General features: G+C 35.7%; 1 protein-coding gene across 2 annotated transcripts in view; it reads right to left on the reverse strand.

Annotated features, from left to right (window-relative positions):
- Nucleotides 1-338: 338 nt before the first annotated feature.
- Nucleotides 339-12424, reverse strand: part of ERO1B (endoplasmic reticulum oxidoreductase 1 beta) — a 32295-nt gene continuing 20209 nt past the window's right edge. The window contains exons 9-16 of one of the 2 annotated variants that reach the window (XM_074863188.1): nucleotides 11393-11404; nucleotides 10521-10547; nucleotides 9054-9146; nucleotides 8652-8898; nucleotides 7743-7812; nucleotides 6498-6584; nucleotides 4912-5045; nucleotides 339-4009 (exon numbers count right to left, since the gene is read on the reverse strand). In XM_074863188.1, the coding sequence (XP_074719289.1) occupies nucleotides 3949-4009; nucleotides 4912-5045; nucleotides 6498-6584; nucleotides 7743-7812; nucleotides 8652-8898; nucleotides 9054-9146; nucleotides 10521-10547; nucleotides 11393-11404 (731 nt within the window). In that variant the 3' untranslated portion in view covers nucleotides 339-3948. The remainder of the gene's footprint in view (nucleotides 4010-4911; nucleotides 5046-6497; nucleotides 6585-7742; nucleotides 7813-8651; nucleotides 8899-9053; nucleotides 9147-10520; nucleotides 10548-11392; nucleotides 11405-12424) is intronic. The other variant, XM_074863189.1, reaches the window with a different exon arrangement.

Consider the following 12424-nt stretch of genomic DNA (forward strand, 5'->3'; position numbering starts at 1 on the left):
CCCAACTTCATTTTGAAATAAGCCTTTTTGCCTCAAAACAATTGCACTTACACAGTGGCTAAATTTGGCCATATTCATACAGAAACATACTGTAATTCTGCCACACACATTTCTGATGTGCTGACACACTGCAATGCACTGCAAACAGCAACAGATATGTATGTTACATTCATCTTTTGGATGGAATTAAAGTGAAAATAAAAGCCTGCTCATCATCTTAAATGACTCACATATTAATTATTTAAATTATATAATTTCTACCAAGTGTAGTTGAAAAGTAAACAAAAAGTAAACAAATTTTCAAATAAAACCCCAAAAATTACATTGACATAAAGAAGTTGTAGCAGAAAATACTTTAATTTGCATTTTATAGATTCAAACATAGCAAAGATTCAGAAATGTTTAGATCCCAGTAAGCAGTTCCAACATTGATTCTGATTTTAATAAATATTACATTTTCATAGGCTAGCTATACGGAGGAACTGTAAAGTGATGAATTGCTGACTGCTACTTTATAAACATAAGCATTTAGATTATTTACAACATATTACACATAATTTCCCAGAATAGCGCAAAGCCAGGTCAGATAAAGGCAACCTGACCATCAAAACACAACTCAGGAAAGTGTGGCCCAGTGTATTTCATGCACGTACGATGACAGACAGCACGAATCATCAGCTGAAGTAGGAAAACACTTTTGTTATTCCGGCTTGCACAAGTCTCTCTCTCACCATTTTAAATCTATATTCTCACCTTCCTCCTCAGGCACTGAAGAGCAAGTTGTTCAGCAACAGTGCCCTACATTTTACCTATGCAGTTTGCACTAAGCTTTTTTCACCATTTCACGTAAGTCTTCATGACTTGGGAAAAAGAAATCATTTTTGTCTTTGTCTTCTCACTACCTCTGGGATTACAATCATTGTGTCATGAAATTTTTCTCTGAAATGAATGACAGACAAATGTTGACAAGCTGATCTCCAACAGGGAACTGGAATTTAAAATAGTTTACAGGTCATGGACACTGTAACTAACCTTATTCTTCAGTATAAAAATGGATCTGTAAATTTCTAAAATTTCATTTAACATATAAAGAACTAAGTCATCCGACTCACATGGCAAAACTTCATAGGCAGCATAGTCACAGAATGTACATCAAATACAGTAAAAAAGATGGCGACGGGAAAGTAGTTTCACTTAGATTTGTGACAGGAAAAATCTTATCTCCTATTTCTACAGTGACAGTGAAACGTCTTCCCCATTTGATCACTAAACGAGATGTACCTTCAAATGCAACAGAACTTTCCCATACACAGAATATGCTGTTCAGTTGCATTCCTGTGTTTTCATGACACAGGGGGAAAAAAAGAAAAGCTTCCCATCTCTTCATGTCCTTACCCAGCGGCATTAACCTTGCCTGCGCTGTGCCAAGGGGCGTTGTAAGGAGCAGGTGTCCAGGATCTGCAGGCCGCCGCAATCTCTCACCTGTCCCGTGAGCGAGTGTGTGATGCTTAGTATGTGATGCTGCTTCAGTGTCTGTAGATTTTAGCCAGGCACAGGTGAAAAAAAAAAAGAAAAATAGGAAGTTGCATCCCCAGAAGAAGGTTGGAAGCAATTCACTTTCCCCAAAAAGCATGGGGAAAAAGGGAAGAAACAATTCTCAGACTCAGGTCCTTCCTGGGGCAGCGCAGACAACACAACTTTTCTGCCTAAAGCTTTAGGCACTATAACATATAACAATACAGATAAATCCCAGCTATACAGCATTCTTCATAGAAGTGAGCCTACAGGTTCTAGCCCTTGCAGGTCAATCCAAAAGGTAAGGAGTTAATGGCCAACTGAAAACAACACACTTTCAATATATACAATTACTCAGAGGAGTTAGGGACTCGGGGCGTAACTCAGTTACCAAACACAGCTGTTCACATCTGAGCTAGTTACCCGGGTTCCCACTTCAATTTAATGGAGAAAAATAAACCCTAGGGTGCAAATACAGAGCTCAGAACAGGCCAGATGAATCCGCCTAGAAATCACCTGCTCTTCTCCATTAACTAGAAAAAAGGAAGCCTGTGGTGACTTGCTCAGAGACAGGTGCCCACAGACAAGAGCAGCTGCTGGGTAAGAACAGAACATCCCCAGACTGGCATCACCTTTTTCTAACACCACGTTAAATTATCTACTGGCTTAAACAGGAACTTCCAACTGGATACCACCAGTTCACTGTCAATTTGTGCAACTATCACCAAAACTTTGTAGGGGTGGTTTGTTTGGTTTTGTTTGTTGTTGGTTTTTGGTTTTTTCTTTTTTTCTCTTTTATTTAGCTTATCCCAGTTTGGCTCAAGAGGGTTTACTGTCTTGAGAAACAGTATTTTTTATAATAGCAAGTGTCAGCAGGTAGTCTGTCTCATTTCCAGTCAGGTAGATATTTGAGGCTAGTCTGGAAACAAAGGACACAGAGCATATTACAGCTTTTAGAAAATCTCAGCTGTAAAGGACATTATGGAAGCCAATACAGTTACAATCAATTATATAAACAGGTCACTAAATATCTGGTAGGGTGAAAAATGTTTAAGAGCACTTTATTTTGTGAAGACTCATTTTTAAAAAAAGGAGATGTATCTACACTGTACCAGCACTTCCTACATTCGTAACTCCTAACTTCACTCTGAAACATACTGGTTTAAAAAAAAATTATTACTTCATTTTAAATTTAAACCAATATTTGGTTGCTACTAATCAGTAGTGCTGTTTCTGAATTCTGTTTTGGACAATGGTAAGTTATCACTGCCATCTGTGGACAATGACACATGAGTAATTTCTTATTTTATGAAAGTTATGTTATTAACATACCCGTTTTTTTATGCTGAATATCATTTTAAAGAAGATACAGTTAGGGATTGCATAGATAAGAGTATGCAGTATTAAATGTCAGTGTGATTATGAATTTTAAAAAGCATCTTTTTTTTAAAAGTGACTACAAAAACAAATTCTTACTTTCTGCACTGACCTTTAGCACTAAAGCATAACCCATAAAGAGCAAATCTATTTCCACAGCTCAGACATTGAAGTGTGCTATTTTAACATTTTGGACATTAAAAAGACAAATTCTGGAAACTGAACTTGTGATTGCAATCTAGAAAATAAAATGGGGTAGATGTAAGTTTGAGTGACTGAGGCTTTTCAGCTAGCAGCACTCCACTAACTGTCTTCCCCTGCCCTGCCCCCCATCCCCAAGCAAATGCAGGGAGCCAAGGGGCTGCAGGAAAGTCACTTCCAACTGTGCTGCATCAGAGACAAGGTAGTTATTGTAAAGAAAAAAGGAAATTCTGAAAAGCAGCACATAAGGAAAAAAAAACACTGATATCAGCACGATGCAAAAGAGCTCGGTATGAAATAAAGTTTTCTGCTCAGTAGATTTCCTATTTTTAAGTAAATTTCATTATTACAGTAAGAAGTCAGAATTCAACAAGAGCCTTATTTCCTTTTCTGTTGTTTTGTGGTTTTGTTTGTTTGTTTGTTTTCTTTCAGACAGCCAGAATCGGCATACTCAATCCTCAGAATATACTGAAGCTCAGTTCTGGGGAGAGGCGAGAGGTGAACCACCTCTCACAGAACAGGCTAAGTCAGTGTGGAGGTACCTAAGTTTTCATATAAAACAACTGTCTCAAAGACAAGGAAATAAAGAAAATTTATGAAGTTTCAGTACAACAGAACTGTGAGCAGAGAACTTAAAAATAAACAGATCGGCATAATTTACACATTTAAAAACTATATATTTCATTCATAAATATCTTTTCTAATTAATAACCATACCTAGTTTAAACATAAATATTCAAGTTGGTATTCAATTTTTTTTTTTATCAGTTCATGTGAGTCCTGTAAGGATCAGTTTCTTCTGCTCAATGCAGTCATGTAAATGGTCGTCACTAGTGGGTTGTGCAAAGGCCTTCATTACCTAGTTTGTTGTAATAAAACTTTAAAATTCTGCAACTCTCTTATACTTGTGGAAAGCCTGTAAAACAAAAACCCCTTAAGTGTTAGTAAAGCAAGTGCGAAAGAGAAGTGCAAATCATCATCTTCCATGGCGGCTTTTTGGTTGGGTTTTTTTTTTTTTTTGGAACACAATACTTTTCCAAAGATGAAAACACTTAAGATACTACTTTCCCTCAAAAGATCTACTATTTGACTCTCCATTATATTTACATAATATATTACAGGGATTAAATTTATATATAATGTTTAACTGTCCTGACTTCATTAAACATCTAAAAATCTCTAATCAGAGGTAATAACGTTTATTACATTCTTTTAAACAGGAACAGATTGTTATATTCAAGACTTGAAGAACTAGCATGATGAACAAAGCAAGTTCTACACATTTTTCAAAGCTGTTAAAATGTTTTATTTCATCACTTGAATGGGGTAAATTTTCAAAAAAATTAATCAACCACAACTAAAGTTTTAACAAAAGTCACGTCATACACAAAAATCCAAAAGCCTAAGGGCTAAATGACAGCGTCAAAATCTCCAAGTATTGTTCTTCCTTTTCACTGCTTTTTACGTACATGTTTAAATCAGAAATACAAAGTGTAGAAGAGCTGTAGTCAGTGTTCAAAAAAGGAAGAGACATACTCAAAGTCCGATGCTTACGACTGTTTAAGAAACTTAAATCCAGATGGAATTTATGAGATTTGAGATAAAGAGAATAATTAGATCCAAACCAGAATGAAGACTAAGACTAATAATCAACACTCCACTTACTCAGTTTGATGGCATTAGGCTTATCAACGTCACTAATAGTAATTCAGTGTTTAAAAAGCTACAGCTACGTGTACAATACCATCTTTCCACAGACCTTGAGTGTTGACACTGAAGTTTTACAGTTTTTCTACTACACAAAAGATAAAAACTTACCTTCCAAAGGCATTTACAAGAGCAACTATTTCTTGACGTGTGAGTTGAAAACCTTTTGATGGGCTATTCTCAGGAAGGCTCTGTATTTCTTTCTCAGAAAATAAGATCTTCAGAGCAGTTCCTAAGCCTTGAGTCTACAAAAAAAGTCCAGTGTTTTAACATCAATAAGATCACTCCTTCAAACACTCAGAAAACTGTAAAAAAGTTTAAAAATTACTAATCCAAGCAAACTGTAGCACCAATTCTTATATATGGACACTCCCTCAGCCCAAATAACTGCACACAAACCAGAACACTAATGGCAAATGCATGCCATCAATTGTGTACCAGGGTCAGTCACTTATTTAAGAACATTTGTTTCCTCGGGTATACTTGCTCTTCATCCTTGTGTTTTTAATCTTTCTCATCTTTTTTCTCCTCAGCCACAGCAGATGCATATGAAAATGTCTGTTACAATCCTTCCAGCTCTCTCCTGCCTCTTATGTTACAGATGCCCCACTGATGCAGGAGCTGTTGGATCAGAACTCCCATTTTCCTCTTCCCACCCCCTCTGAAGTCAAACGGTTTTATTATGAGGTATCACAACACTTCTGTTTTTTCCACCTCTAGTCCCAGTGGCAGACATTGCAGTTTCAGTTTCAGCCCCTAGTTTCTATACAGAAATAGAACGTAAGAAGCTATTCTTATTTCCCCTTTTAATCGGGCTACAGAAACAAGCACTGGACTTTGATAAGAAGTGGTTGAGGCTGGCTGCAAGAGAATTTTGTAGGTCAGGAAATGTGGCCCTATTTCATTTTGTGTGAGAAAGGAAAAACAGTAATAGATCAGAAGCATTAACTAGGACAGAGTAGGCAGAACTCCACAAATTCAGCAGAGACCACCAAATGTTTAATGTTATAAAGTTCTTTGAAAGCTGAACTTTGATAAGCTTAATGTTATATAGCAGTAGAGTACAGTAGGCACCTCAAAGTAACAACTATTGTCATTCTGGACTTTAGATTAGTCTTAAGGTTTAAAATCGTGTTCTCAATAAAACTAGTAAGTGTCCAGAAACTGAAATTTTTTTTCAACTTTCAGATTTACTGTGCACCTTTGCATTCATTTCCTGCCTTCTGCATAAATTGTGAAAATACGCATTACTTCTTTTTCTTATGCCTCAATTTGTGGAGTTAAATCACACGCTGGATTTTCTAACAATTAAGGAAGTGCTGTACTTCCAAGAAGGCTTCCCACAGGTGATTCTACAAGGCTCATCTGATCACTGAATACAGGTAAGATATTGAGTGCCAGTAAGACTTTGCCGTGAAGCATCTGCTTTAAATACATTTTTTTCAGAGAACACAAACTATACTTTTTAGTAAACTAAACAGCTGTTGACTAAACAAACCTTTTTTTTAACAATTTTTTTTTTAGAATTGTTTAACAGTGAACTAAACGTATATCTATTTTTAATATATAGGTAAGGGATTCAAAGACCAACCATGGGCAGTCTGAAGGCCAAGGTAAAAGGCGTCCTGCTGAACTGGAATAGACGATTATTTTCTAACCTCCCCTATCGCCACACACACACGTAAAATAAACTGTACCTGCAGTTTGCCCCACAGCCTGCATTTGTCACATCCAACACAATCCATTATGCGGGATATGTTCTTGAAATGCAATCTGAATTCTTCCTATTAGTTAAAAACAAAATAAAAAAAGGTTAACTTAAAAGTACCCCTTAGCTTCACAAAAACAGAAGGTTAACTAATCTAGTACCACTAGAATTATCAGTTCTCTATTACTAAATCTGAACAAAACCACTACCTTATGTGGTCAGGCCATAACAAAGGTCCATGTAAACCCAGAATCTTGTTTCCAAGCCACTGCCAACAGTTACTTCCTCAAAAAAACCCCAAAATACAGGACATGAAGGGTAAAGCTTGGATTCTGTATGCTGAGTTTCTATCAACTTTCCCAAAACATTCTGAGTTATAAGCACTGTACCTGTGTCCCTGCCCAATTTTGATTTCATTATTCAAACCTCTTTTGAGCCAACCTACCTTTCTGACAAACAGACAAATAAGTTACATTTCACAAAAGACACTTCCTGTCCAAAGCTACAGGTAGATTGTTGCTTTGCAGCTTCAGTCAGAGTGGAAGCAAGCACAGCACTGAACTAATTAAGATGATCTCAATTAAATATTTAAGATCAGAAAAACACTAGCTGGGCTGATTAACTTCTGGCACCTTTCTAATGCTGATGAAATTCCATACTACTACTGAAATAAGTATTAAAAGTGTTATTAAGTATTAAAACAGACCTTTATTTCTGAGCCACACTCCAACTGTGGAATTGTAGGGCATACCAATCTGAACACCAGTATGTTAACACTGGAAGTTGCTAGGCAGTAACGGCATTCGCATGAGGTTCCCATGTCTAGGAATTATGCTCTTCTAATGTTAAGTATAATATTATATTACATCATATTATATAAGGCTTTTTAAGCAAACAGCACTTTTTTTTCAGATACTTATGTGAAACAGATACTCTATTTAAAAAACACCATTGCGTCTACTGGCAATACCAATTCAACTCATTTACCTCACCACAGTCCTGATAGCAGACCCAAGGCACTAAAACGAGAGATTTCAGCTTGCTTGGCTCAGGACAACTCTTGTCCTCATTTACTAGAAAGCAGATTAAGAGGCCTCAGATACCACTCTAAGTTTTTATCCCTGCCTTTTTTACTCTCAGCAGTATGCTTCTGATAGGTAGAGAGGTTTTCTAAAATAACACAACTTAATTCCAAAATGGATATTTTGGACATCATTCAGAAAAATAGCTTTACCTTTAATGACTTGGCTCCTTTTTTATCTCCAGCAAACATGGACTTTTCATCAAAGTGCATATGGAAGGACCTAATGAAGACAAAACGCAAAAAAACCAAATGCTAGCATAAACTACAGTGTTACATCAAGCTTGGTAAGCAGCTGATGCCTTCCGTGTAAAATACTTTTCAGAGTTCCTAGTCTTTGCAGAATAGCTCTTAAAAAATTTACTGAATGGTATCAGTTTTACTCTTCAATCACTGTAATTTGAAATCTGTTATTTACAGTTTTGTTGAGAATTTTCTTCACTTCCACTGATCAAGATTTCTTCCTAATACACACTGAAATTGTCTTAATGTTTGCCTTTCAGTTGATCATTATCTGACCACATCTCAAATACTCTGCAAGATCATGATTAGGGACAGCAATGCAGTCACACAGCACGTTACCAATCACAAAAATTAGTGAGAAGGTGAACAAAGGAACTGGACTAAAGAACCTTACCGAGTAAACAGAAGGAAGCAGGGATGGCTAAAAGCTCAGAGGTTAAGTCTATGATAAAAGCTGGATTATTCACTGGACTGTTAAAAGACTACACATACTATTTTCCTTTTCAAATTAAATCATGTGCATCTTACACTGAAGAATCAGAAAAAGCAACAAATAGGGAATAGCCCAGGGTGTTGTGGTTTTTGGGGTTTTTTTGGTGAGTTTGTTTATCGTTTTTTAAAGATTGGTGTATTCAAACCTCAGAAATACTCATCTCTACCCATCAAATGCACAAATTCCTCTTGTTCTCACCCATTACTTAATTCTATTTCTTCATTCCACTTTCCTTCTTGTCCTATCCCATCAAGAAGTCATCTATTCTCACTTGTGAATATAACTGAGAATTTAAAACTATTGATTAAAAAAAAGCTATGCCTTACTTTGTATCCCTGAAGATATCTAATAAGAGAGCTTTAGATTCAGCATCCTCATGGCCATTTCCAGTGTAAAGGTCAACAACTGAACGCTCAAAGTATGGTGCAACCTTTGACAAAGCACGCAGCTCTATCAAATATAAGAAATACAAGTTTTTGAGCCTCCTTGGTCCTTCTCCTTTTGTCTCAGCAGGGTCAAAGCGGCGAGTGAACTCTTTCACATTTGGTCCCCAGCGAGGCTTCCCCCAGGTTTCTACATAGAGGAAAAGAAAGCGCAGGGGGAGTAAAACACACATATTTTTTTAAAAAAGCAACTAAGTATACATCAAAAATTTTCAGAGAAAAAACAAATACATGCTACAGATATTGCAGCATTTAATTCAGCAATTTTATCTAGATTTAAATTACCTTCAAGAAGATAATTTGCACACAGATGCAAGTTGATGCTAGCATGAAGTCCAGAAATGAGTTTATAAAACACTCTTTTCTCAAGGCAAAGACCTGTCCAGGAAAAAAGACAAACAGACCCCAAACTAAATACTGGAAATACTGTATTAAAATGAATTTACCTTGACATTTCAGTGATTCAAGTTGGCATAGTCTAACTTTCACAAGTTACAATTACAGTACTTCAGCATTGTTAATAAGCCCTTATATCCACCATAGGAAAAGTTTATCTCTTACTTTTTATATAAAGTACTAAGAATGAAGCTTGACATTTCTTACTTGGTATTTTAGTGTTCTAGTAAATACAGTCAAATAAGTATCTGGTCAATTAGTACAGATAAAATTGCCATACAAAAGTAAGATGCTTACATTGTTTGAGCAATACATTTGAAATAGTCTTGAATTTTGACAGTCTGGAAACCAGAACTATACTGTGACTGATCCTAATCTGAATTAAAGCTACAACTGAATTACAGTAGTGACAGAAAAACATAAAAACCCCAGAAAACCTTATGGCATTGGATAACAGCAAAAATATTTCTTCCCAGCTTTAAATTCACTGAAGATTTAAATGCACAGAGCAAAACACTGAAAAATATGACTTTGATGGATACAGACTTCTACAGCGTGAACAGAAACGCAATGGCATTGGGTGGCCAAAATATAATTTAAATGTAGAAATTACTTATAACACCACTTAGACCCAGAGACTACACCTGGAATTTAGAAGTTTGATCCTTTCTCAAAGTTATGTTTAGGTGACTTCCCTGCCACTCCAATCTCCACACAGAAGTAGGAAGAACTGATGGTGAACTCTAGCTGTGAGGCAGAGATATGGCCCCATGTACAGAAAAGGCATGCGAATTTGTGTGTTTTCCTACAACAGCACCAGTTAGAGATTTCCAACTAGACAAGTAAAAGCTTATGAAAGGCAAAACAAACTAAGTTTAAAATTAAGTACATTCAACTTATTTACTTTTCTGCACACCTCCAAAATGAGATTTGATTGTTACCTCTAATAATAATTTCTATTTAAATATGAATAAAACCCAAATTGCTTTGCCTACTGAACACACATTATAGTTACGTCAGTTAAAGCTGTTTTCAAATAAAAACACTTAGCTATGTTAGTAATAATCCCTACTAAATGCCTAAGATGAGCAGAAAATTCAAACACAAACAAAACACAAACACAAATTCAAAACTTTACAAAAGATGAAACACTGAAGGGTTTAAGATGTATACCATCTAAGTGAGTAAGATTTCCAAAGACCTTCAGGAAAAAAATATTCTTTGAGTGACACTCAAAAGTTCTGCATGATTTATTAAAAAGCCTACATTACGAAAAATATTTGGGGAGATAAAAAAAACCCTAAGTGTTTCTTCTAGTAAATTTAACATCATATTAACCCATCCAAGAGCCTTTACCTTCTAGCCATGTGTAGAAAGATTCTCCTGTAAATACAAAGTATATAGTTAAATGAATTAATTTTCAACATTACAGTATCTTTACATTACTATGCGTACTAACATTAGCTGCCATCTGGACATAAAACTAAATAATTTAGCTATTAAAGTGAGAATAGGCACAGAAGTGGCTGAACTTTGAGGTTAGTTTAAATCTGTACAGGTAAGATTAGGAGAAATACAAGAATAAGCATGACTAAGCTACTCGTCAGGACATTGAGAAGTGTATGGAAGCACAAGCCTGATCATATGCACCAGTGGTGAAAGACATGATGGAGGAGTGTAATTATACCTGACAGCCTTTACCTTGACTGCTACTGTCTGAAGGTTTCCTGTAGGCTTAGATCTTTTGCCTGAGCACTTTCAGTTGAATGAAAAATCCTAAAGTCTGTCTCACTGTAGGCAGACCAAATGCTTTTCCTCCCCACTTTCTCCCCACCTCCCCAAAATCAAGGACATTCAAGAAAATACAGAAAAAACTGTCCCTTTTCTTTTAAAGGATCTTATATCATTATCAAAAGGGCTCTGGAGGAGACCCAAGATTCCTTTAATTTATGTATCTCCAGTTATCTCGCTAATAATATTATCACAACACATACTCTGTTACAAGGATAAGAACCAATAACAGAACTGTATTTTGTTCTTATCCACTCCTTTCCCCTACTCTGAATGAAAGAATTATCCCAATAAAAACACTTTCTGATCAATCATCTGCATAAAAACATAACTTTCCTGCCCTCTAGTGCAACAGCAATAAAGTGAATAAATCAGATGTCCAAAACTCTTTAATGCTTACTTCATTTCTGCAAGTCAAGCAAAATAAGACAACTTACCATCATCTCCTCCTTAAGAGGGGGGGAAAAAAAAAAAAAAAAATCTGTAAGCATTATAAAGATAATTTCCACAGCAGAATTGTAATGAAACACAGGCTTTACCACAAACACAGAAAAAGTGCAAGAAACCTTATTTAATCTACAAAAAAAATAGGCTACTTTCCATCCTCTTCCTCCTCCTCAACACCACCTGAGACTAAACATATTATAACAATGAAAGTCATTAGGAATTTGAAATGTTAGTAGCAGCTGCTTTACATATTCTTGAAAGCTATGTTTTAGCTTCAGAAAGATGGTTAGGAAGTCGTTGTCTTCAGTTCACATTATTCAACAATCTGACCAGTGTTCCTTTCCGAAATTCTGATCCCTGAGTTAAACTGCTCTTCCAATTCTCTTTATTTAAGTCTACCAGCAACATATTATCTCAATCTTTACAATTACTAAAAGCCATCTTGATTTTCTAATGTGTGGTGATGTTTTCTAACTCAACCTATTGATTAATAGTTAATTTTTAAGGGAAATGAGACACACTGACAGGGGAAAGCCGATTCATTTGGAACACCGGGTTATAGTTTTCAACTTAAATTTGAAAGCTTAAAACTCAAGTCACTGGCGTTTTTTTTTTTTTTTAACATTCTTGAAGATAACTGAGCCTTCCTAAGTATCCACTCTTTCTTAAAATAATACAATTATTTGTACATTTGTAATACACTAAACATTATGGATGGAAAATGTACAGCTTCATTACACTAGAATGACTACGAGCTAAAGTGATTAAATTAAACGATCTATAAAAAAACAAAACACGAGAAGAATACAAGAGTGCTGAAATTTTTGTCGAACTTTAACTCATTCCCATCCACATTAGAAAATTACTGTGACACACACTTACTAAACAGTTTGAGAGTGACCGTAGTTTTCACGTTAGCTCCCTGACATTATTAAGACTATTCATATGCATAAGATATGTAGGTAATCAAGTATCACAAACCTTAGTCTAAATATTGAAAATGGACAGCTACTTCTACAGAA

The sequence above is a fragment of the Strix uralensis genome, chromosome 3 (assembly GCF_047716275.1).
Source record: "Strix uralensis isolate ZFMK-TIS-50842 chromosome 3, bStrUra1, whole genome shotgun sequence".
NCBI classification, from domain to species: domain Eukaryota; kingdom Metazoa; phylum Chordata; class Aves; order Strigiformes; family Strigidae; genus Strix; species Strix uralensis.